Source organism: Poecilia mexicana, unplaced genomic scaffold (assembly GCF_051168715.1).
Source record: "Poecilia mexicana isolate PSO_F unplaced genomic scaffold, ASM5116871v1 scaffold_2, whole genome shotgun sequence".
NCBI classification, from domain to species: domain Eukaryota; kingdom Metazoa; phylum Chordata; class Actinopteri; order Cyprinodontiformes; family Poeciliidae; genus Poecilia; species Poecilia mexicana.
Genome location: NW_028263371.1, coordinates 3,882,100 through 3,906,900, shown reverse-complemented (window position 1 = coordinate 3,906,900; position 24,801 = coordinate 3,882,100). Strand labels below are relative to the sequence as shown.

The following is a 24,801-nucleotide window of genomic DNA, read 5'->3' as shown; positions in this document are numbered from 1 at the left end:
TGTTGTAGAAACTGCTCCTGAGATATTAGCAACTGGAGTCCTCTCAAAATCAGCTCAGTACTCGCCATCAAAGGCTTGAAGCACAGTTTGTCCATTTGACGGGCTGAGACTTCCCTACTGCTCACAAAAATCTCATGTTGGATCTACTTTAACCCAGACCCAGCGGGAGGGATCCCTGCTGTCTGCAAGTGAGAACGTTGCTTATTATTTGTCTTTGAAATCCCACGATTGCAAGCATAAATAAATTGGAAGAAACTGGGCAACAAACACTGGAAGGAGCCAGCAATTTTCAGACTCAGGTTATGTGAGTATTGAATTTAAATCTGCTCTGTACAGTACTGTCTTTTCTGTAACACTTATTGTCATTATTTTCTGTTTCCTCTTTGGTCAGGTTTAACTAGTCTCAAACACCCTAAGCTGTCAAGAGTGCTTGATTTGCACTTGGATTGATTAGAACATGTTCTCATAAAGTCAGAAATCTGCAATGAACCGCACCCTCAATGCCACCATCGCTTCTGAGACGGGACCTGGTCTGACCCCGGGGTCTGGAGATGGAACCTCTCTGTTTGGTGCTGCTGGAGCCAGTGGAGGTCTGTGGGTGACGTCCCTGCTCGGTGCCACGCTTTTGGTCATGTGCGCCGTAGGACTGGCGGGCAACATTTACACGCTCGCCGTAACGCGCTCAGCCGCTTTGTGCCGGACGGGTTCCATGTACGTCTACATCGTCAACTTGGCCCTGGCCGACCTGCTCTACCTCTCCACCATCCCCTTTGTTGTCTGCACTTACTTTGCCCACGACTGGCTGTTCGGCGAGGCGGGCTGCCGCATCCTCCTGAGTCTCGATCTCCTCACCATGCATGCCAGTGTCTTCATTTTGGTTGCGATGAGCTTAGAACGTTACCGTGCCGTTGCCAAGCCCTTCAGTGCCCACAGATCCTCGTCTCAGAACCGACGACTCGCCGCAGGAGTTATCTGGGGGTTGGCGTTCACTCTAACGCTTCCCATGATGGTGATGATACAGCTCAGGGAGGCCAAGCCTACTGCGTATGGCTTCGGGAAGAGAATCTGCTACCCCACCTGGACGCCTGAAGCTTTCAAGGCTTACCTTACAGTACTGTTTTTTACAAGTGTCTTAGTCCCTGGACTGATAATAGTTGGACTGTATGCTGGGCTAGCATGGCGCTACTGGACAGTGCAGGCTAGCTTAGGGGGTAGCAGCCGCTCAGCCCAGAGGACAGGACTCAAACAAAAAGTGCTAGCAATGATATTAAGTATCATAATAGCCTATTGGGCGTGTTTCCTACCGTTTTGGGGATGGCAGCTAGCTAAACTTTTCTCCCCTGATTCCCTCAAAGCTTTGTCTGCAGCTGCTCACAATTACATCAATTTCTTTGTCACATGTCTTACCTATGGGAACAGCTGCATCAATCCTTTTCTTTACACTCTCTTGACCCGAAACTACAAAGATTATTTGGCTCAGAAAGGTCCGTCTGGGGGATCAAGCAAGGCTGATCTTGGGACGGCTGTGACAACACCTCTTCAGGAACTCTAATGGATCACCGTGCATTCAAGCAATGGAAAGTTCTCAATTCATCGGCCATGATTGACAATATGAAGCTGGACAAAGAGGCATTGTTCGATTGCACATGGACACTTTGAAGGCATGTTTACTCTCCATTGTTCCAGTTGGAGTTACCCAAGTAGTTTCGGTCACCAACTCAGTTTTTATAATTGTTCAAGACAAAAAAAACTGGTGTGAAGTATGTAAAGAGGTCTGACTCTTACAGAGCCCCTGTAAAGATATGGGGGATTTTTTGGGCTTCCCATCCCTTCTAAGACATAAACAGAAACTTTCAGTACGAAGGAAAGAAGGCGGGGAGGGGAGAATATATCCAAACTTGGACTATTTTTGAGTTATTTTCACAGGGTAATAAAGTCATCTGAGAGTCTTAATTGTTTTTTTATTGTTGGTAGGCTGAATGGCCAATAAAGGGTCATTTTCATGTGCAGACCTATCTCAACCCTACACAAGCAAAAACTGAACATGGAGTAATAGATCAATTTTCAAATAGTTTTTTGCACCAAAGAGTTAAGAATATATAAACACCTTTTCACTGAGGCTCCTTAAATGTGCAGGTGCAATTTTAAATTGACTGTATATAAACTTGACCAGGGTGTATTTGCTAATTTATTGTGAGAAAACACAATATTTATTGCAAGGTAATGCAATTCTTTTGTGTGGTAATTTCCCATGTCCCTTAGGAGGCTCCGTAGACTTTCAAAAAGAAGGTTGCAGTACTTTTTTTTCTTCTTTTTCTTTGAACAAAATGTTCTGTGTGTATCTGGAGAAAATCTGCCATCAAGTTAAGCCACATTTGTAAATAAATTTGTCCTAAGATGCCTGTGATGGAAAATGCTGGTACATTTTTGGATAGCCCAGCAGATGTGGATGTTTGGTGGCATAATGTCAAACTGTTGTTCCTCTGAAGGAAAACACCATTACAAATCCTAATATTGAATTTGTTTGATGAAAATATTTTAGTCTTGTTTTGATTCTAATCAGAGGGTTACAACTTTTTCCTTTTCATGTCTCTAAATTGGTGAAAACTGTGTTAAGCAAAGTTCTTAGCTTGTACATGAGGTTTCCTGTCCTTGCAGGGAATGTGGTTAAATCGTGTCACATTCCTCAGCTTCTCTACAGAGCTTTTTTTGAGTCCTGCTGCAAATTGTTTCTGACAGAGTGCTTCATCTAACACTTGTCCCTTCTTTCACATTACCAGGTGTCACACTTCACTGTGTATCTTTTCCCAAATTATGATTTTTTTCTAAAGATGACACAAAATGAAATGAAACTCAATTCTCAATTTTCTGCTATTTTTACTTTTTTTTTTTTTATGTCGACAGCTAACGTTGGCAGCTGTCTAATCAATATCAGTAGAGATTATGCTATTGAGCAGGGTTTTTATTACGCATTTCTTTCAGGGTTGCCAGCAAATTTATCTGCCTTTACATTGTAAATATGTCAGATATCCTGTGAACTTTGTGTACAATTGTGATTACATAACCTGTAATAATTTGTTTTAATTATGAGTGTACATTAAAATTTTAAGTGAAGCAAACTTGTCCTTTAGCTTTTATTGAAGAAACCAGGCTATTTACTGACGAGCCGTACGGGGGAAAGCGGTGAAATAAGATATGATCTGGCGCCATCTGCAGACCTTTTCTCGTCATTGCAACACAGTTGTTTCTCAGCAAGCAATCGGAAGTACACCGGCCGAACTCAGCGACTCTGAAACGGATCATTTCTCCAACCGGCAGATCAGAAGATGTTGAGAGGAGTTCATCCTCTACTGGATCTTGATCCCCACGATCCTTGCGTCGCCAGTGACGTCGAAGAACTTGTACTTGACGTCTCCCAGACGGTTGGGGAAGTTCATCATGCTGCCGTCGGGAAGTTTGATGTAAAACTGCTCCATGTTGAAGTTGATGTAAAACTGCCAAACGTAAGAAAAGAAAAGAAGGGAAGCACATGCATTAGTTCTCGGTTAAAAATCAGCAGAAACACTAAAGAACATGTGTTAAAGAATTATTATTGTCCAATAACAATACAGATTGTTAGTTTTATGGCCCCATATTCTCCTTTATGATTACCTACAGATCAGTGCTCCAAACTAGACCGTACACCCACCTGTAGAAATGTGCAATAATAATCATAATGACTGAAATAAATTTTTCCAATTATTTAATAATTGAGTAAAGTGAGATGCAGGAATAATTTTGGGTCATTATACCAATAAAAAAAAGAAATGATGAAAAAAAAAAGAATCAAAGTTCAGCTTCATTGTGTGGAAATACTGAATGTTTCTGTAATCGTGTTTAAAGACTATGTCTCATTTGTCTTATTCAATCATCTGTTATTCTATAAGTTATTATATTAAGGTCTATTGAAGCTGATGAAGCTGAGACTTTATAAATTTTGTTCCATATACACGCAACAACTAGGAATCTGTTTTTGGATATGCACTGGAATTACAATTTTCACAAATCAGTTCACTAAATATTCAATAAAGTAGAATAAACAATTAATGACCTATATGTTCTGTTTAAATGTAAACGTTTGTTTTCTTAATTTAGCTTCATAGTCTCTGAATTAACGTGATCTTTGTGTTCTGTTGATGACTAGAAATTTTACCTCCTACACTAAGGATTTTTTAATATCTTTACACTGCAAAAATACTAAATCTTATTTTTGGCCTCGTTTCTAGTGCAAATAATTGGTTATACTTGAAACAGGACAAAAATAACTTACAAGTAATTCGGCAAGATATAGGATCTTGTTTCAAGTCAATAATTATTTGAAATTGATGAAGAAACACCAGCTCCACTGGCAAATTATTTCACTCACAACATGGGAAATTGTCACGTTATAAGTGAAATAATCTGCCAGTGGAACTGATACTTTTTCATAAATATCAAGGAATTATTCACTTAGAACAAACTCCTACATCTTGCTAAAAAGTTACATGCAAGTTAGTTTTTTTCTTGTTTCAAGTGTACTGATCTAGAAACTAGATCAAAAATACTTGGTAAGATTTTGTTTTTGAAGTTTGTGTGTGTCTAAGTTTAATGTTTCACTTTGGAAAGGAAAACTTGCATTGCTGTATCTTTTGCAAAACTGATTCCACGAACACACCTTGCACTCCTCTCCACGCACAAAGGGGAAGTTCATGTCTCGTTCCTCTTCACCCCAGCTCCCCCCGGACTTGGAATTGCAGACGATGGTGTTCTGGTCTCCCGCGGCGTCGAAGCGGGGGTTGAAGTGCATCGCGATGTTCTCGGAATCATGGCCGATGTTGAGTGCAAAGCTGTGGCGGAAGCAGGACAAGGTAAGAAGAGGGCAAAGAAATGGGAAGAAGCATGACGCCATGAACTTGTATTCCATCGCGCTACTTCCTCTTGATGAAAATTTAACTGAAATCTACATTTCAAAGCAGTTAGACATTGTTGTGCTTTAGAAAAAAAAGAAGCATATGCATACCTTGCGCAGTCATCGTTGGGTTTGACTCGGACTTTAAACTCCTGCCCTACCTTGAATGACATGTCCTGGACTTTCTGTTAAAAGATTTACGGTTGTGTGAATGTAGTTTACCAGGGCAAACACTGAATTCATACTTAACACAGATTAAAAAAAGAAAAACTAATTTAAAAAATTTAATATTTAATATTTAGGGGAAAGTGTAATTCTTCACACAAAAAAGTTGCTTTGTAAGAGAAGTAGATGCATTCATAAGCAGTTTTATGTCACCACCAGGTAAATGATGGTTGTGTGACATATCATTTCATGATGATAGTGATGATAGTTTGTATAGCATTTTGTGTGTGTGTGTGTGTGTGTGTGTGTGTGTGTGTGTGTGTGTGTGTGTGTGTGTGTGTGTATGTGTGTGTGCGTGTGTGTGTGTGTGAGAGAGTCTCGTTAAATTCAGATCAGTAATGAGAAGCTTTTCTTATCTCGGGAGTTGATGATCAACCAGGCTTAAAACAATGCACAGTTGTAAAAGAGAGTCAAAAGAGGAAGGTACTCTATTTATTCAAAGATGTGTGGACATCATGTTGATGTAGCAAAATCATAAAAGGACCCCCCTATACACACACACACACACCTAACAACTCACCAAATCCTATAATCTGCAGTCGATGTTGCAGATATATCTATAAATTCATATATACTGCCGTGTGCAAGGACAGAAAATTTAAATTTTATTTATTTATTTAAAAGCAAATGAGCCGTTTCTTATTCCAGGCTTGTGCTTTGAGAAAGTCTCCCTGACTTTCCAGAGATTTTCCTTCAGTTCTGCGAAGTTGTTTATCTTGTTAATTAAGCTATAAATCCCATTCACATTTGTGCTTCCTATCTATGTGCTGAACGCATAGTTTAAACGTGAACTTCAACATTCTGGCCCCCACTTATATCGCCACACCTACAGTCGTCTCTCTTTATACAACCCCCAAACTCCCAGCCAGATAAGTTTGGTTTATCATTGACTTGACACAGAAGGTGCTGGAAAAATAGTCAGTGGACTGGATTTTATTGATCCCTGTGTGGCGGTTAATTATTTAGATCTACAAGATTACACATCTTTCCCTCTCTGGACACATTTGAAGTTATAACGTGTAAAAATGCAATGTGGTGCACTTTACTGACGATATAACCAAGTGGCCATATTATCGCCACTCGGTCCTCATTAAATTGAATATATGATAAAAAATGAAAATTGAGTCTTCCTGTGCATTTTAGACAGGTCAAACATCTGAAAATAACTTAATGTTCCTCTTTCAAGAATTTCACCTGCATATTAAAAAAATTAAAGACTAAATTAATGTAAATCAACTTTTTATAAAAACAATGTTTGAGTATACATAGTCAATTGAATAAATCTGTCATCTGGGAAAATGCTGTGGTCAGTGGTTGCGTTTACCGAATATTTTGCAGTTTTTTTTAAACGGTGCATGAATAAATTTGTCCTCCGTCATTTTGCCAAATTACACACACCTGACCACAAAGAGAACATCGCAGAAGTAATTCAATCAATTTTTTTTGTGCCGACCTCTGATCAATTCAATTGGTGAAATTTGACCTGATTTCAAAACTTTACAGAGAAAAAGTTACATTTACTCGGCTTGACGATAAACAAAATGAAACGCAGTTAAATATAATAAAAAATTGGTGGGTAAAAATAGATTATGACAGAATGTTTTCGACCAGGTTAGTCAAAAGGACGGACAATGAAAAGGTCTTGATTTAGCTCTGGCCATGAATGAAGCTGTTCACACTACTCACCATCTTGGCGGTCTTCAGAGGCTTGTCCCTCGAGTGAGAAAGTTCTGCTTGCTGGTTCATGCTTTATGTCGTCCTCGTGACGTTGCGGGGGAAGGAAGGAGCCAATCGGATGTGGAGTAGTAGTTACATTTGCTATTACTGTGCAAGTTCAAAGAGTATGAATGTTTTAGGCACGGCACGTGTAAGTAAGTTTTATGAGATGCATTGATTCGCCTTTTGGGATACATTCTCCCAGGGTTGCCAACTCTCAGCATTCTGAAGTTAAACTTTTCTTTACATCTCACTCTCTCTGCCAAGATAAACTTCACTAAAAAATAATCAAAGTCCCTGGACTTAAACGAGAACACCCCCTCACCCCCGACCCCCCGACCCCTTCTCTGCGACAGACTGCCGACTTGTCCAGGGTGAGTCCAGGGTGACCCCGCCTCTCGCCCGGAACGTTAGCTGGAGATAGGCACCAGTAACCCTCCCGACCCCATTAAGGGACAAGGGTGTGTAGAAAATGGATGGATGGATGGACTCCCCCCGCCCCCTCACTTAAAACAAAAAAACAATAAAACATTTTATTTTGTTGAAAGAAAGCTGTAGATGTACTGTTTGTAAGTGCCAAAATGCAATGTTTGCCTGTGTTTGCTGAAATCACTTTATAACAACAATTTTGCCATGGCATTGTTTTAAATGAGTCTGAAATTACTCTTAGCAAATGATCATCAAAGAAGCAAGATGGCTTCAACGTTTGCTCACTGGAGATTATTATTTCCCATAAACAAACCAGGAGCTAAGAGCGCCAATATTATGTATAATTGTTACTGTGTTTGCGAATATTTTCTATTTTCATAATTTATTATTCTCATCTGATAAATTATGAAAATAATAAAATTATAAATTAATAAAAGTTAATTAATACAATATTTGTGAAAGTTAATTATACCATGATGTGTATATCTATGAAGCTAAAAAAAAATAATAAAAAATAAATAAAACAATACCTATAAGGTGAACTATAACTTGATAAGTAAGCTATAGAATAAAATAAAATGTGATTAGCCCATCATTTAGCTAACTTGTCAAGCTGTCAACTTAAAATCAATTTCTTATCATGTTGATTTCGTTCATATTTAATAAAAAATATATGTCAGTGCAATAACCCTGATGACAATGCTTTTTATGACTTGCACCATCTGGACCCCGGTCTCACTCCAAGCTTCACTCGGAAGTTGACATCCCTGATTGGCCTTAGAACAACTTCAGTAGCAGTAAAAGACAATAAAACGTAATATTTTATTGTCAGCGCTATGCTTTTGAATTGCACTGAAACGGATTCGTCCTTTAAAACTGGGCAATGACCATAATAATTTACATGATTTAATTTATTTACTTATTGTGTATTGTCAATATGGTACATCATTGTAACATATTGTACCATGTAGTACTGTCTACGTGTCATGGACTTGAGTTTTAGGGATATATAATTTTAGTTTCGAGGTGACGCCCACTCAAGTGGGCGCGGTTTGTGCCTCTTGTTGCATTTATTGCATTCATTTGCTTCTAAATTTGCTAGATACTGAATGATTAATGTCCCCAAAACGAAACATTTTTTTCCAGATATTTCCTGGTTTAGTTCTTTGTTTTTCTAAAGGAGTTGTTGTGACATTTTTAACGTAAAGCATGCTAACTTTATTTGAAGAATCTTCAATTTTGAATGAATTTGGAAGTTGCGTTTTTTGATAGTAATTTCAATATCAAGACCATATATTTAGTCTTTAATTAATTTCAAAATAATTAATGTAATATCTTCAAGTGACAATTAAAATGGGATTCATGTTACAAGGCGTTTATTCGAAGATATAAGCACGTGTTCATATGTTTAACTTTTAATAAAGAAGTTTAAGAGTAAAGTGTAAGTGTAAAAGTTTCTTCTTTCCGTGTTCCTCGAATGCAACATAGGCTACTTGTTTTATGACGTAATGTGATATAGCCAATCCCTTACGTTTGCTTTCGTTGTGGGCGGGACAAGCGTTGTGAGCCCAGAAATCGAAGCCAAACAGAGTAAACAACAAAGTTAGCCGATCTGTTAGCTTTTATTTACTGGTATGTTTTGATCTCATTGCCACATTAACGGCCTACTTTTGTAAATGCAAAATTAAAAATATAAGAGCACTGACATGTGAAGGTTTATGTTCGTTTGTTTGGATCAAGTATAAAGTTGTTTTCTCACTTCCAAGTTCGGCTTTTGGATAGCGTTAGCTAGGTCTATATGATACTCAGCCTAACTTTTGTGTTTACATTTTGCTAACTTTTACTATTCATATCCAATCAGGCATAGCTAAGGGTAAGATTATCTAATTCTGATTATCTTAACGCTGTTTGCTTTTAGATATGGCATCAGCGGCGACATGTCCAGGCTCAACACCACCAGAGTCCATAGTACCAGCTTGTATGTTCGCACCGGACCGGGGATGTGCTGATGATCCATCGTGTGAAGAAGACTTTGAGGACGGCGAAGGAACAAATGGGCAGTCTGTGGATTACCTAGACTTGAGCAAAAAGGTGGGCCCCGTTATAATCTTCGGGGGGGAAAAATTAAAGAAGCTTATATCTTACAAATAAATTGCAGAGCAGTGATATTAAATCTTCACAATGCAGATGTTCCAAAAAAACATGAGTCGAAAGTGCGGACTTTCAAGACATCCCTTCATCTATTCAAACATTAACTGTTGATATTGAATGAAGTCATTAGGGAACTAGGGAACTTTTGAACCTAAAGAATCAAATGTTTTATGTGGTTTGCTGATTAGATGTTTCTGTCGCTGTCTCTCATTTTTCAGCTGATTCTTGTGAGCCCAACAGGAGAACAGTACGATTCATTACTGCGGCAGCTAAGAGAGCGGATAGAAGAGGGATGTGGAGAGACCATCTATGTGGTCGGGATGGGCTCAGGTAGTACGGATGAATTTATGAAGTTTCTATTTAAGCAAATAAGAGCCACAGTTTCCTAACAGATATTACTATCTGTTAGAGCAAACACACAGCTGGTATCAGTCAATAAAAACGAAAACATTAGGCAGATTTTTCTGTTGGTTATTGTAATTTTTTTTGTTCCTTTTCTTTCAACATTTTCTCTGTGGACTTTGGCTACATTTTAACCTATTTAATATCCAGCGCATAGTTGGCTGACTAGGTGGCGTATTTAAACATTTGACCAAATCCTTTTTTGAAAAGAGTTTAAAGTGAGCTTTGAACAACTCCCCATTAAGAAATTATAAGAAAAGGTGAACACATGCAGTGATTCGAGACCCGGAATCGAACCGAGGACAACCCCGTTGCCTACACACATGGTGTGTGTTCTCTACAGCGCCCCATTTTTATCAAAATTTTAAAAGTGAACTGTAGTTAAAACTGTAGGTTTAATAATTTATAGACTAAAAGTGGTTTTCGATGTGTAGGTTGAAAAAAAAAAAATCAGATTTTTTGGTATCTGACCTCCCAGTCACCAATCAGAGTCCATGAATGTAAAATTCTCTAATATCTAGTGATTGTAATTGGGGCGTCTCTACTACTTTTCTCAAATGTGAGCGTACAATGCAGCACGTGTTGTCGGGATTTACATAAATCAGCAAGTAAAAGTTATCTATATGCAAACATAGCAAAAGCCCCAATTTGACAGTAACATGGTTCATCCGATCTGTTTGGTGTTTGGCTTTCACTCTAAAACTCCCTCTGTTCCACACACACACACACACACACACACACACACACACACACACGCACACACGCACACACACACACACGAGAGCCTTTTGTTGGCAGCCAGACTTCTTTTTGCCCGTTACAGCAGCATGCCTGACCTATGTGGCATTCTGGGGCGGGGCCTGTAGCGCGTATGTAAAAGGGTTTCGTTTGTCAGTGCTTTGCAGAGTGACTGCCGCTTGTTCAGGAAAACACATGTGGTTGTTCACGGCTCCTATTCTGCCCAGATTACCAGCTGACCTGAGTAAATGTCTTCATCTCTCAGGGTATTGGACAGCAGTACGTCACAGCTGCATAAAGCAAGATGGACGTTGATCCGACTCTTTCTTGGAAAAATGTTCTATTGAAGTGAACGCACCTCTTTAGTATCTACACTTTCAAAAACACACAATTTCACCAAGTGTTTTTAGTCGAGTTTATTGTGCAAATAAAGTAGTACACTTGAAGTAAGACAAAACTAATTTACAAGTAGCTTTAGCGTTAGATTTAGGAGTTTGGCTTAAGCAAACAATTTCTTGATATTGATAAAATTGTACTAGTTGCTCTGAAAGATTATTTCACTTATAACAAGACTTTTTTCCCCTTGTACTTTTCCATAAATATTAAGGAATTATTGACTTACAAGAAGCTCCTGTCATTCTGAAGAGTTACTTCTAAGTTATTTTTGACTTGTTTAAAGTGTACTGAGATATTTGCACAAGAAAGTAGAACAAAAATACTTGGTCAAATTTTGTTTTTGCAGCGTTAAACAAAATGGTTGGTTTTCTTTCTTTGTTTGAAGGTAATACGCTATAATTAAGTCGTTTCAGGGGGTGGTTTAGGGTCACGGTAATTGAAGTTTTCAAATTTCTATGCTGACATCCCCATAAATCTTTTGTTCCACCATTTTATACGTTTTACGTCTTTCAGTTGAGCTCTGCCCTCTCACAGGACTGTCACTGCTTCAGTCCCGCTGTCCAGTAAGCGCCGTCTCGTCGTTTTCTGTGCAGATGGAGGCGATTACGGTCTGGATGAGAAGGACATGGAGGCGTCGGTGGCCACGGTGCGGTCGCTGTGCGAGCAGATCGAGGCTGACCTGATCCTGCTGAGGGAGAGGACGGAAAGCGGCGGGAAGATTCGGGACTACCTCATCCGCCGGCGAGTCGGGGAGCAGGATTTCCTGGAAGTGAGGTGTGAATTATTCTGGATTCCAGGAACAGGCCTAGTAATATAAATTGGTGATGAGGTCGAGGAAGATTCGTCCAGACGTTGTAAAGTTTGTTCTGAATGTGTTACTTTTTTCCATCTGCTACTGCAGACGAAAAGCTTTTGTGAAATATTCATGACTTTGACACAGTTTCCTCCTGGGCCGGAGCCTTTTTGTGTTCAGTTCGGATGTTCTCTTTGTGCTTTTGAGAGTTTTTGATGGGTTTCAGTGTGTCTGTGGCATTTAAACCATGTGAAGGAGAGTGCTGGGGCATCTGTGGCAGTCTCTCAGTGAACGTTAACCTCTTACCTCCATGATGGTTGGGATGGGTGGAGTGGAGTCATTTCATCTCAAAAGCAAAATGTTGTTCAACTCAAACTAATGAGCTGCTATGACGACCTTCATTCAACCAGATACGAGGCAGTTAGGTTGTTACTGCTTTATTTTTTTGAGCCACATAAAAGAAAGTGATACATATTAAAAAAAGGAACAAAGAAAACATACACCCACTTATACACAAATAAATACAGTAATATATTTTATTAAGGCGTAAAGAAGAATGTATTTAACTTGAAAAGGAGTGGAAAGAAGACAAACTTATTCACTCCCACATTGATATTTGGGTTGAAAAACTCACCACAACATAAAGGTTTCACATCAGTCTTTACCAATCGTTACTGATTAGTTATTTTTGTTTTTAAATATCTGAAATGTCACCAAACTGGTTACGTCACCTATCCTGTTTTACCCACAGCTTCCTCTCAACCTGTTCTCCATTTCCTTCCTTTGTTCTACACCGTTGTTTTTTTGTTTTGTTTTTTTTAAGCAGCAAAACCTGAAACCGCCTCTGCACGAGTTACCTGATGGGTTGTTGCTAGGCAACCAACCTGTCAGGTTGCCACCAGCCTTGCTTAGCTCAAGGTTGAGCAGCTAAAGTCTTTCCTCTGCCTACATCCCCCAGAATTCTGTGCGGTTCTGAATCAGAATTCAGTGAATTGGTTGAACATTTGATCACATGTACTATTTATTGATATTGATCTTGTCTTTATTGTGATATATATTGTTATTGATTTATTGTCCAGCCTTAATTCACATTGTTGTGATTGTAATGACAGGAATACTATGTCATTTTGCACTGACTACTGACCTGATGGAGTACTCTACTACATTTATTTTCAGATCTGTTTTGTCTCTTTCCTAAATGCCCACTAATAACTCTTCCCTTAGATTGGCTGATATTTGAACATTGAGAAATATAATAACTTTATATATTTTTTTACTTTTTATCTGATTATAGTGTGAGCACATTTCCACTGCAGTTATACCAGCACATAAAACCCCTAATGCTAAATACGGTGGCACTAACAGATGAGGTTATTACAGCACAAAGCCTGTTAGTAATGTATGTCAGCCTGGTGTACCTGGCTGCCAGCTGCTAGCTCTTGTTTCATTTTGATTTTTATTTCTTTCTTCTCTTGTTTTCATTCTTGTGCCCAAAAGAGAAAATATATTGTTATTCAAGAAATTCATTCAATTTAGCCTTTAGATGCTGTGTTAAAGGGGATGGTGATGTGTGTTCATTCACATCCACTCACTGTTACAATGTCTTTGAAAAAAAAAATAGAATAAAGTCAGTTCAAGTTTATTTGTATAGCACATTTCAGCAACAACACAGTTCAAAGTGCTTTTCACCAATTATGAAATCAGCAGTAAACGTTACACTCTGTTATATGCCGTCATCAAAATCTTTAAGCTAATGTACATCAAATATGTTGATCAAATTTCCTGACATTTGATGACACTGTTGCAGTAATCAATTCGACTAAAGATGTATGAGTTTCTCTAGATTTTGCTGAGACACTAGTCCTCTAATCCTCAGATGATTGAAGGCCGACTTTGTAACCATCTTTGTGTGTCTCCTAAGGTTCAGGTCTAAGTCCATCACTCCCCTCAGATTTCGGGTCTGGTCACTAGTTTCTAGCTGTTCAGAGTCACCTGGTGACATTGTAATGTAGAGCTGTATATCATCTGTGAGTTATGGTAACTAATCTTATTTCTTATTATAAACTGAGCTAATGGGAGCTTGTAGATATTAAATTAGGAGGGGCCCAAGGATTGAACCTTGTGGTACCCCACATGTGATTAAATGCCTGTTCCTGTGAAAAGTTACCTGTTCTTTAGATAAGCTGGGAACCAATTGAGTACTGGACCAATAAATAAGTGAAGACTTCACATTTAGAGAGTTTTTAAATGATCAAATATGTATACAATATCCCAGTAGACATTATCCAGAGCAGAAATTTTAATTACCTACCCTTGACTTTCTGTCATCTTGTCTCTATAGAGTTGCAGTTGTTGGCAATGTGGATGCTGGGAAGAGCACCCTGCTCGGTGTGCTGACCCATGGCGAGCTGGACAACGGCCGAGGCTTTGCCCGCCAGAAGCTCTTCAGACACAAGCACGAAATGGAGAGCGGCAGGACCAGCAGCGTGGGCAACGACATCCTGGGCTTCGACCAGGAGGGTCAGGTGAGCCGTGGGAGGACAGGCCTGATGTTTGGGTCATTGGCATACTTTGGTTTTCATTATTTAGCAAAAAAAGAAGAAAAAAAATATACATATATTAAGAGCACCTTTGTTCCAACATATCCAATGTAAAGAAATTGATTTAAAAAAAACTAAAAAGTTAATGTTTGTATCTTCTGTGTCCCTCTGTTACTTTAGGTGGTCAACAAGCCAGACAGCCACGGCGGAGGCTTGGACTGGACCAAGATCTGTGAGAAATCCTCAAAGGTCATCACCTTTATTGACCTGGCCGGCCATGAGAAGTACCTGAAAACCACCGTGTTTGGGATGACAGGCCACCTGCCAGACTTCTGCATGCTTATGGTGACTCTTGTGTTTCTGTTTTTTAATCATTTTTTTAGCTTTTGCTATTGTTTGAAAGAAAGTGACAGTGTATCTTACCTCATTTTTTTTATTGTTGTTGTTGTGGTTTCACATTTTTTCACAGGTGGGCAGCAACGCCGGCATAGTTGGCATGACGAAGGAGCATCTCGGCCTGGCGTTGGCCCTGAATGTGCCGGTGTTTGTAGTTGTTACAAAGATAGATATGTGTCCAGCTAACATCTTGCAAGGTAAGGAGACGCTGCAGGATGCATTCATGATAAAGCCAGAGATGCAAGTTCCATTTTATGCACTTTTTGGTTAGATTCAGTGTTAACAAAATGTCATTGTTATTGGTAAACGTCCATCAGGTTATCCATCGCCTTGCTTCCATTCATACTTATGATTTAAAAGCTTTGTGTTCTTTGGAATCACTGACATCACTGCTCAAGTCTAATGTAATTTGAAAAAAGAAATAACCTGTAATTCCACAATATTCATCGTTTTTGCCTTCAGTCCAGCTAAGAGGCTCATTTAGAGTCACAACTGTTACATAGCCTTTGATAGAAGGCAGCTTTTAATTTTTGATGAAATATCTACTAAAATAAATGTGTTATTATTAAAGAACTAACATTTTTATTTCTTTTTTGAGGTTTTCAAATAAACAAAAACACAAAACCTTGTGAAAAAGAGGATAAATACATTTTCTGCTGTAGGATGTTGATATTTGTGGAAAATTATATTTAAAAAAAAAAGCACATTTTCAAGCTAATGACAAAAAAATAGATAAAATATATGTCAACGCTATTTTTGGAGTCAATGTTGTGGAATTTCAATGACGTTATTCCATTAACAATGGATAAAAATATAAATTTGTTAAAATTAAAGCTGTATTTAGATATATCAGCTTGAGCCTTTGTGGAAGTTGCAAAGAGCCACTTGTGGTCCCGGAGCCACAGGTTGCAGATCCCTGATCTATATCTACGTTTTAAATTCTTCTCGGCTTTTAAATGATTTCATAGTTTCATAATTAATTGTAATCAGCAGGTACAAAACTTACTCTAGAAGTAAACCAGTTAAACCAGCAGAACCAGGGGAGGTTTCAACGTAACACAAAAGAGGTTTGTGTGAGAAAAATTATGGAATAGAAGAGTCAGAAATCTGACCTGTCACAGTGGATAACATGTTGGCATCATTAAACCGCTTCCTGCTTCCTGGTCCTGAAGTCTGTTATTTTTGGTCTGTGATGTTTGCACACTTTGTAAAAACACTTGTTTTTAATTTTCTTTTTTGTTGCGACAGAAACACTAAAATTACTACAAAGATTATTAAAGTCCCCAGGCTGCAGGAAAATACCGGTTCTGGTCCAGAACAAGGATGACGTCGTCGTCACCGCCTCCAACTTTAGTTCAGAGAGGTAAGCTTCCAGAGGAGTAATGATGATTACCCATCATTATTTGTTGTTTTTGTTTATGTATTTTGGATTTTTAAAATGTCTCCCAGTTCAAAAGTCAAATGTTTGTTAGAAATTAAACTTTAGTGAACGTTGAGAAGGAGCACTTGCGTTATTATTGTATTATCATTATATTACTTAAAAACGGTCTCAAACCAACAATTTCATCGTTTATTGTAATAATAACTTCTGGGATGATTTATCATCCAGAAAAACTTATGGTGACTGATCTACATGCGTGGTTGACGATCCTCACCCCACCGTTGCTAACTGAGCGACTTTGTCATTAAACTGGGTGACTTTTCAGACAAAACAAATTGGAATCGTTAGGTCAGACTTTTTAAATATACTCACCACTGAGCTTCTCTCGTCTTTTTAAGGATGTGTCCCATTTTCCAAATCTCCAACGTGACGGGGGAGAACATGGACCTGCTGAAGATGTTCCTGAACCTGCTCTCCCCGAGGACCACTTTCAACAACGACGAGCCCGCAGAGTTCCAAATTGACGACACGTACTCTGTACCGGTAAGGCATTCGCTGACCGCTCGGCTGCACACTCGGCTGCCCGCTGTGAGAGGTCTTTAAAAGTTCGAAAAGTGATTTACAGCGAGGGGCCAGAGAGAGGTCCAAACATTAAAGCTGAACCAATTTAGAAACTCTGTTTGGACACTTTGTTGCCACAGGTGACTGCTGATGTCAGTTCTGATGTATGCCACCCACAGTGTCATGTAGAAAACAAATAAAACTCTGAATTGCATGAATGCACTCTGTGTGTGTGTGTTTGTGCACAGGGTATTTTGTCTCTCTCTCTTTTTTTAACCATCTAAGCAGAATTTAAAAGCAGTAACATTCTGCTTGGGTGGGCACTCATAGCTAAAATAAAAATTATAGTGTTACATGCTTTTAGAGAAAAAAATCTATGAAGAAAGTGAAGCGTCCTCATGAACCTTATATTAATGTCCTTGTTAATAATAAAGGCTGATGGGTTTTTTTGTAGAATCAATGCTTTCCAATAAGTATGAAACAATGTTTTAGTTTTAGTGAAAGTAAGACTCCACCTTTTTTTTTTCCAGAAATGGATTAAGGCATCGACGAATCCACAAGGATCCAAGTTTTGCTCGTATACATACTGTGCTTATTAAGTTTGTGTATTTTTAAGTTGTTGCCAATGGCAACCGTGACTTGAATACGCTACTTTTTTGTCGTGTTTTCACCTACAGATAGGCAAGAAGTTTATATTCACTAAATAAAAGACTCACCTTTTCTCTTGCTGTCTGAAGTGAAATCAGATGAAATCTTGCTTTAGGTTAGTTAGAATTACCAAAATTATTTATATTTGCCTAATATCTAAATAATGAGAAAATATGTCAGATTTATTAATTAATGTCTTGAAAATTAGAAACTTCCATACATCTCCTCAGTATTTGGTAGCATTGCCTTTGGTTTGGACGTTAAAAAGTATCATGTCTTAATTGTTGTATGTAAACTTCTATTTTCAACCGTATAAAATAAAAGTTTCATAAATCTTTAGCTATTTGAGCAAATCTCTCTTCAGTCCTACTCAGGTTTGATGGCCCTAGATTTTGAGGTTTATGAATGAAAAATTGCTGAGACTTTATTTTAAAAAGTGCTAAATACTCCCTTTAGTTTAGCACCGACGAAGCTATGAAGCACTTGGCCAATCAGAGTGTTCTGGGAGTGACGAGGCCTAGTTCGGCTCCTGATCTCATGTCGATCTTCTTCTTTGGCAGGGTGTGGGTACGGTGGTTTCTGGTACGACGCTGCGCGGATTGATACGACTCAATGACACGTTACTCTTAGGCCCAGACCCGCTCGGTACCTTCATCCCCATCGCAGTGAAGTCCATCCACCGCAAAAGGATGCCCGTCAGGGAGGTCCACGGTGGACAGACTGCATCCTTTGCTCTGAAGAAGGTCAGCAGGGAAACATTTAGACCTTTATCGAGGGGAGTGTATGAAATGTCACCTCTGAAAAAGTCATTTTGTAACGACTTAAGCTAGGTTTTAGATTTTTTGTAGTTGTTCTGCATCAAAAATCACCTTTTCGTTTTATCTTTAGTGATATTTGGTTTTGTTTCCACCCTCCATTCATGTCTTCAGATTAAGAGGTCGTCAATCAGGAAAGGAATGGTGATGGTCTCTCCAAAGCTAATGCCTCAGGCTACCTGGGAGTTTGAGGCTGAGATCTTGGTGCTTCACCATCCAACCACAATATCTCCAAGGTACCAGGCCATGGGTGAGTTGAAGCAGTATGGACACAAGCCTTTTCTCTTGCATAAAACCTGCTTGTCCAAGTAAACGTGTTATTGACTTTGCATCTCGTAGTCCACTGTGGCAGCATCAGACAGACCGCCACGATCCTGACCATGAATAAAGACTGCCTAAGGACAGGGGACAAGGCTTCAGTCCATTTTCGCTTCATTAAGACACCCGAGTATCTGCACTGTGATCAGAAGCTCGTGTTCAGGGAAGGTCGCACCAAAGCCGTTGGCACCATCACCAAGGTAATGGGCCTCGTGGCTGTCCATTTGTTTCAGTTTACACCAGTAAACAAAGTAGTCCCTGCTCGTTAATAATAGCTACGCGTTTAGCAAATAGAACTAACTAACCAGCCGTGTTCCCAGCTCCTCCAGTCGGTGAGCACACAAGCTGCCAAAGCCCAGCAGGCCAAGTGTCAGGTCAGTAGGAAGTCTTCCAGAGAGGGAACGTCAGGGAGTGAAGACGCGGGGTCAACAGCCCGACCGCTAAGTCCAACTCTGGCATCGGTGAGTCATCAGTGCCCGGCTTCATCTGGGTGTTTTATAGAAGGACACGAGCCAGACGGTCTCACACTACTTCACTTGCAACAAACATTTCTCAATAAGAAAGTTGGTGAGGCATGTTTTTTTTTTTTTTTTGTCATTCCGGTGTTAAAGAAAATTCTTCAAATTAAAAGTACACTGATTTTCAACAAGTGATTTGGAGTTATGTTCCACAGAAAAATGACCGAATGTGAGAATCTGTGATTACTGAACCGCCAAAAGACGGGGGTCCACTGAATCCTGAAAACAGTCGTCCTTTTTTGTCAGTGACCTCTTCCACTCAGAAGAGTATTGCTGCTGTTGTCACAGTTTATTTGCCTTGAACTTTGTGTTTCAAGAAACATAAATTGACTGTTGATGGCTTTTCAAAATTGCATTTGAAGCTTTTTTTTGTGTGTATTTTGACCTTTTCAAATCTTTCCTGCTAATTTGTTGTGCTTTTCTGTTTCTTCTACACTTCCTTCCCTCCCATCCTTCTTGGTTGGCATACATGTTTTGTTTTGACCTCCATTGGCCATCATTGTACTCTACATCTGTCTTTACTTACACATACCCTCCCTTATCATTAACTGTGATTTCATTTCAATTTTTTTCCTCCCTTCATTTCTGCCACTCATTTTCTGTGCTTTAACTGCATCGTTGTCCTGCTCTTCTCACTCTCGCTGTCTTAACATGCTGCGTTAGACAGTGGCAGAGGAAGATGCTCTATGTAGAGACGACAACAAAGAAAACAAGGTAAAGACGGGGGCGGGCTCTGAAAGCAATGACTTAAAGTGGTACACAGAAAAAGTGAACAAATCAACAAAAATTGAAAGACAATGCAGCATCAAGCAGTTCTCAAAAACATTGAGAGACCACAAAGATGAAGGCAGAATAACATTATTATATACCCCCTCTCCCCCCAATAAACTAACTGTTCAATAAAAATGTTGAAGAATAGTGACTGTTTTTAAATCATTTTTGTTTCAATAAAAAACCATGAAAACAAGTCATTTGTGATAAGCACACCTTTTTGAAATGATAAATTAGACTTGCACAGAAGTCTCCAATTAAACTTTAACCTCCATTTGGGAGCCGAAAGAGGCAGAGCACACATTTCTACATTACGACACTAAGGTTTAAATTTCTTCTACTAAAGCTGCAGTATGTAGCATTATAATGTTGCATACAAATATGTAAAAAAAAAAAGTTTTTTACATATTTGTCAAAACTATAACATGAGAGATAATCTGTGGAAAAAAATCAAGCTCCTCTGCCTTCTCACTATGCAAGTCTAATTTATCAATGATTTATATATATATATATATATATATATATATATATATATATATATATATATATATATATATATATACTTATACACACACACACACACACACACACACTGCATCTTTCAGCAGTTTGTTTGTGGGTTGCTACTACCTGACCTGAATATCTGGACTCTGCAAAATTAATAACAGTAGCAAAATTTAATTGGTTCTTACACTATTTGTGCATAACTATAAAATGTTTCTAATATTGGAGTTTTGTCTATGTTACCTTTCCTTTTGAAAAGTAAAATCAGATATTTAAGCTGAGCTTTAATTAAGATGATATTTGCCTTTTTTTTTTTTTAATAGCTACCATTAGCCACCTGAGCATGCCTAGTGGATTCCCCATAGGAGCACATCTGTGAGCAACAAGGCATCTGTGTCTATGTTAATGGTAAAAGTGTGACACGACTAGACAGTACACCTTTTGTGTCAATCAAATTGCCAACAGAACCCAGAGGACTGCCATCCTGTCTCTGCGTAGCTGGATTATTAGTGAGTCTTCAGACAGCAGTAGCTTAGTGAGTAATAAGTTTTGACTGACAACGGGTCCCCCGAGCGAGACGCTTCGTCTTTATCCGTACCGAGGAATCTTCCTCTTTAAAACACTGTGCCAGTTTCTTATATATTATACATATCAGCTAGCATATAGCAACTGGCTGCTACACCTCACACACAGCATCTGAGGCTAACAAATTCTTTTTCATAGGCAGATTCCTCTCTTGAGAAGTGGAGAAATGCCACAGACTGCACACACTCGTGCTGTCTTTTTCATGTTGCGTTCACAACCCACGCACACTAACAGTTGCAGAGAAACTTGACGTCAGAAAGCTTGGTCACTCTTGACTCCAGCTGATGTAGAGGAAGCATGTCTTTCAGGAACAAGGTTAATAACTTTGCGTAGTCATAAAACAGAGAACTTAAAACATAATTTTAAACATAAATAATTCTTCCTAAAGTAATGTATTGATTATTACACTTACAATTATGCAATGACATTTATTTATTGCTATTTTGACATTTACATCTAGATAGACTAAACACCATTGCAGCTTATTAAACAGAACATCCTATTTTTTTATCATAATTTTATGTAGCTGTCTAAAAAAATTGTGTTTTTGATTTTAAGTAGATTCTAATTTAAGCTGACATCTCTACTTTAAAAATATGCAGCACTCAATACTTATTTTTGGTATGAAAATGAATCCCAACTCCAACTGCAAACGTTGGCACGAGCAGAACGGACATCAACCGACGTCAGCAGGTTTAACGTAGAAACTTCCTGGACTTCAAACACCCTGAATCAATCTAATCCCATACGTTTTTCTTGCCGTCATAATTTTCTCTTAACCTTTGTTTTCTTTTTTTTTTTGAGCTGTGGTCACAACTTCCCAGAATTGCATTCTCCCATTAACACCAACCAGATTCACCTGATTTCTCCTAACATCCAGCGTGGTGTTGATGTCTGTCTGCAGCTGAAATCGGGAGGCGGAGGCCGTCGGCGAGGGGGTCAGAGACATCGAGGGAAAGGTCAAAATACCTCAGCCATGTCTTCAGCGATGCCCACAGGAGCAGCAGGCTTATCCTGAAAGGCTGAAGCTTTCCTGCCTCATCATCCGGTTCTCTTAAAAACATTGGCTCCCCATCTGTTATTTCTACAATAGAAGGTGTAATTCTCGACAGGCTGTGAAAGGTGGTGTCAAGTTAAAAACATGTTTGCATTTGTGCATTGCAACATTCACCATATTTGTAATTTGTCAAAACTTCCACCAGAGGCATCTTTTTTTTTTTTTTTTTTTTTTTTTTGCCCAGCCTCCAGTCTGCAAAACTTTTCTTTTCTATTACTGTAAGCTGCCCTCATCGTTCCTTTTGGATGGAACAAAGGTAGCATCGAACAAGTAAATTTGGGCAGGCACTACATTTTCGGTTGTTTGGAAGTCATTTTTGGTTTTGCCGTTGCCTTAACGGCGTGTGGATGGTTGGCCGTAGATCTCTGACTCAATAAATGGAGTTGCTTTATTAGTTCACCCTATCAATGATGTTAGCTGGTTTTAAAAAATCCCTGCTTAAGATGTTCTTGGTGTGAGAAAATAGTGTTGATTTTTGGCAGTGTTTTGGGAATTGAAAAGAAGATGCCTGAAAATTATAGCTTTTGTTGCATTTTTAATCACATGACACGTTTGTAAATGAAGAAATTTCTCTCCATTAAAAAAAATCAATCTTGCTGAGGTTTGATCCTCTAATAGAAAAACCAATTTATCTCATTTCCTCAGTTTCTTTTGCAGTCTAATACGTTTAGTCTTTACAATTTAATTTTGTTTCAGTTAACATTAAAGAAATGTTAACTAGATTCAAACTGTTAGTTTTTGTTTTCCTGTAGTCTTTTATTTGATTATATTCCTTAAGATGTTTTTGGCACTAGTGGCCTCTATTGAACAGTAAATAGACAGGAAGCTGGGTGGTTAGAGAAGGGGAAGACCAGAAATCGAACCCATGATAACCATGTTGAGAACTGCAGCCATCCAGCTGTTATTGATCTATGATGATAACTCATAGGTCCAGAAGTCTCACTGTAACGACTCAACAACGCACATCAGATGCCAAGGAAGAACATATTTAAGTCACCAAATCGTAGCTGCTCTTTTTTTATTTTGGAGTCCACACAAATGAGCAAGAAGCAGCCATTTTCTGACTTCAGAAAGAGGATTTGTTAAATGGTGACATACAAGATTAAATATTTCTCTTCAGTAATAAGATTTTGGTTTTATTGTTCATATTTTCCTTTGCAGATTTTAAATCATAGACAAACCCTATTTTTTTTGCTTAGAAACCATAAAGACTCTCTAGTTAAGTTAATTTTAGTGTCTTTGTGTCTACACATTTTGCCATTTTCTCCACATTGTTTCAAAAACAGTAAATGTTGTGCAACCAGAAGATTTTACATACTACCCATATTTGATGGTGGACTGCATGAAATGAGTTTTCAAATCTTTTTGTCTATTTATATACAAATATGGTGGTTGTGTAAAAGGAAAAAAAAGCAGTTTAATTTAAGTGGTGCCATTTTTATGTAAACCCTTTTAAATAAATTTGCTATAGAAAACTGACTGTTTCATACTCTTAAATCAGTTATGTGATTTAATCTTTGAACAGTAAATCTAAACTATTCATATTCCTAGTGGTTAAAAAAATAATTTCTATATTTTCATCAAGAAAATGAAGAACTAAAAAGCCTATTACACTGATGTACTTTTTAAAAATATATTTGCTGAGTTTTTATTGTTAATATTCTTACTTATGATCTTTAACAATATAACTGATTGCTTTTAAAACACCTGAGCAAAGTTGAACCTGTGTAATACTGATCATCTTTTGACCCATATTTGGTTGTTCTCAATCCTCTTTTTCAAGGATACCGCCATATTAAAAATTACGGTTTCAAAACCACTGAAATTTTCCGTCATACCGTTCCTATGGTATGACGGGACAAGCGTTTTTTATTTATTTACTTCCGGTCTCTGCAGTACCATCAGTCCTGCCCTCGCGCTTCTTTGCTAGCTACTAGCTTTGCAAATCCCGCCGAATCCTCCCGCGCGCACCCTGTCTCAAAGAACAAAGTCTGCTATATGAAATCGCCGTTAATTAGACAAATGGCAACTTGAAGGGAGAAGGTTGCCCTACGTGTAAAACTGCTTACAGATAGTGGCAACCAGAGGAGGGGACACATCTCACTGCGGCGTCTTGCTAAATTCAACAAGGTAAGCTAAAGTTTATCTCGAAATTAACGAAATGCCATTAGCTTCTAGCATCAATTAAAGAAATATCACCATGTTACACTCACTTATCTGAATGACTGTTTTGGAGTTGTTACGTTGAGCATTTGATTAATTTTAAGAACCGAGTTTTTCGGTAGCTTTACCTGAAGACTTCTCTAACTAAACGCGCATTTCCTGTACACGCACTCATAGTTGTGATTTCTGTCCTTTGTGTACCGTAAAACCGTGATATTTTTATACCTGCTACGGTTATCATACCATCCCATGCCCAGCGGTGAAGGAAATGTATCCCGCAACAGTTTAGTTTGTAGTTGCTTCTTGTCCAAAGAAGTGATCTCGTTGATCTAGATTAACGCAGTAATAAATAATGGAAGAAAAGAAGCAACTTCTTCAAACAATCCCGACATCATGTAAGTTTTAGCTTGGCAGCACACTATCACAGGGCAAAATAAAAAAGTAGGCTTCTAAAGAGTGACATTTTGCATCAGTGGCCTGGAAACTCCCCAGATCTTAATGATGTCGAGATGTTCTCAAAGCAGTTGGATAAGCTGAAGCATGAAGCCCTGTTGAGATTAAAAATGAGTAATCATATCTGAGGATCTGGGTCCAAAGTAATATCCAGAGTTTACTCTGTTGTAGTTAAGCTGTAGATATGAAATTCTAAAATATATTTGGTGTAATTGGAGATATAGTGTCTTGAAACTTATCTTATTATTCGTTGATATAGAAATCGCAAAACAAAGAAAAAAAATGACCCACCATCAAAATCTATGGCCATCACT

At 38.5% G+C, this 24,801-nt stretch overlaps 3 protein-coding genes across 4 annotated transcripts; 2 read left to right on the top strand and 1 right to left on the bottom strand.

Annotated features, from left to right (window-relative positions):
* The first annotated feature begins 484 nt into the window (after positions 1 to 484).
* On the top strand, positions 485 to 1,621 carry uts2r4 (urotensin-2 receptor 4). The gene has a single exon (XM_014995261.2). It carries the CDS (start codon positions 485 to 487, stop codon positions 1,550 to 1,552), a length of 1,068 nt encoding a protein of 355 aa, XP_014850747.1. The 3' UTR covers positions 1,553 to 1,621.
* A 1,326-nt stretch (positions 1,622 to 2,947) lies between these two features.
* lgals2b (galectin 2b) lies at positions 2,948 to 6,934 on the bottom strand. Its single transcript, XM_014995262.2, has 4 exons — positions 6,839 to 6,934; positions 5,039 to 5,112; positions 4,694 to 4,865; positions 2,948 to 3,494 (listed from the first exon to the last, which is right to left on the bottom strand). Exons 1-4 carry the CDS (start codon positions 6,896 to 6,898, stop codon positions 3,348 to 3,350), a joined length of 453 nt encoding a protein of 150 aa, XP_014850748.2. The 5' UTR covers positions 6,899 to 6,934; the 3' UTR covers positions 2,948 to 3,347.
* Positions 6,935 to 8,844: 1,910 nt separating this feature from the next.
* On the top strand, positions 8,845 to 23,346 carry gtpbp1l (GTP binding protein 1, like). Of its 2 annotated transcripts, XM_088009121.1 has the most exons (15): positions 8,845 to 8,929; positions 9,216 to 9,388; positions 9,667 to 9,778; positions 11,578 to 11,758; positions 14,119 to 14,302; positions 14,498 to 14,662; positions 14,787 to 14,910; positions 15,962 to 16,076; positions 16,493 to 16,637; positions 17,864 to 18,046; positions 18,233 to 18,368; positions 18,458 to 18,636; positions 18,757 to 18,897; positions 19,618 to 19,668; positions 21,695 to 23,346. In XM_088009121.1, the coding sequence occupies exons 2-15, from the start codon at positions 9,218 to 9,220 to the stop codon at positions 21,830 to 21,832; spliced, it is 2,025 nt and encodes a 674-aa protein (XP_087865247.1). In that variant the 5' UTR covers positions 8,845 to 8,929; positions 9,216 to 9,217; the 3' UTR covers positions 21,833 to 23,346. The 2 variants fall into 2 exon arrangements, with proteins under 2 accessions (XP_087865247.1, XP_014850744.1); XM_014995258.2 differs by lacking the exon at positions 19,618 to 19,668 and having other exon boundaries at positions 21,719 to 23,346.
* The last annotated feature ends 1,455 nt before the right edge of the window (positions 23,347 to 24,801 follow it).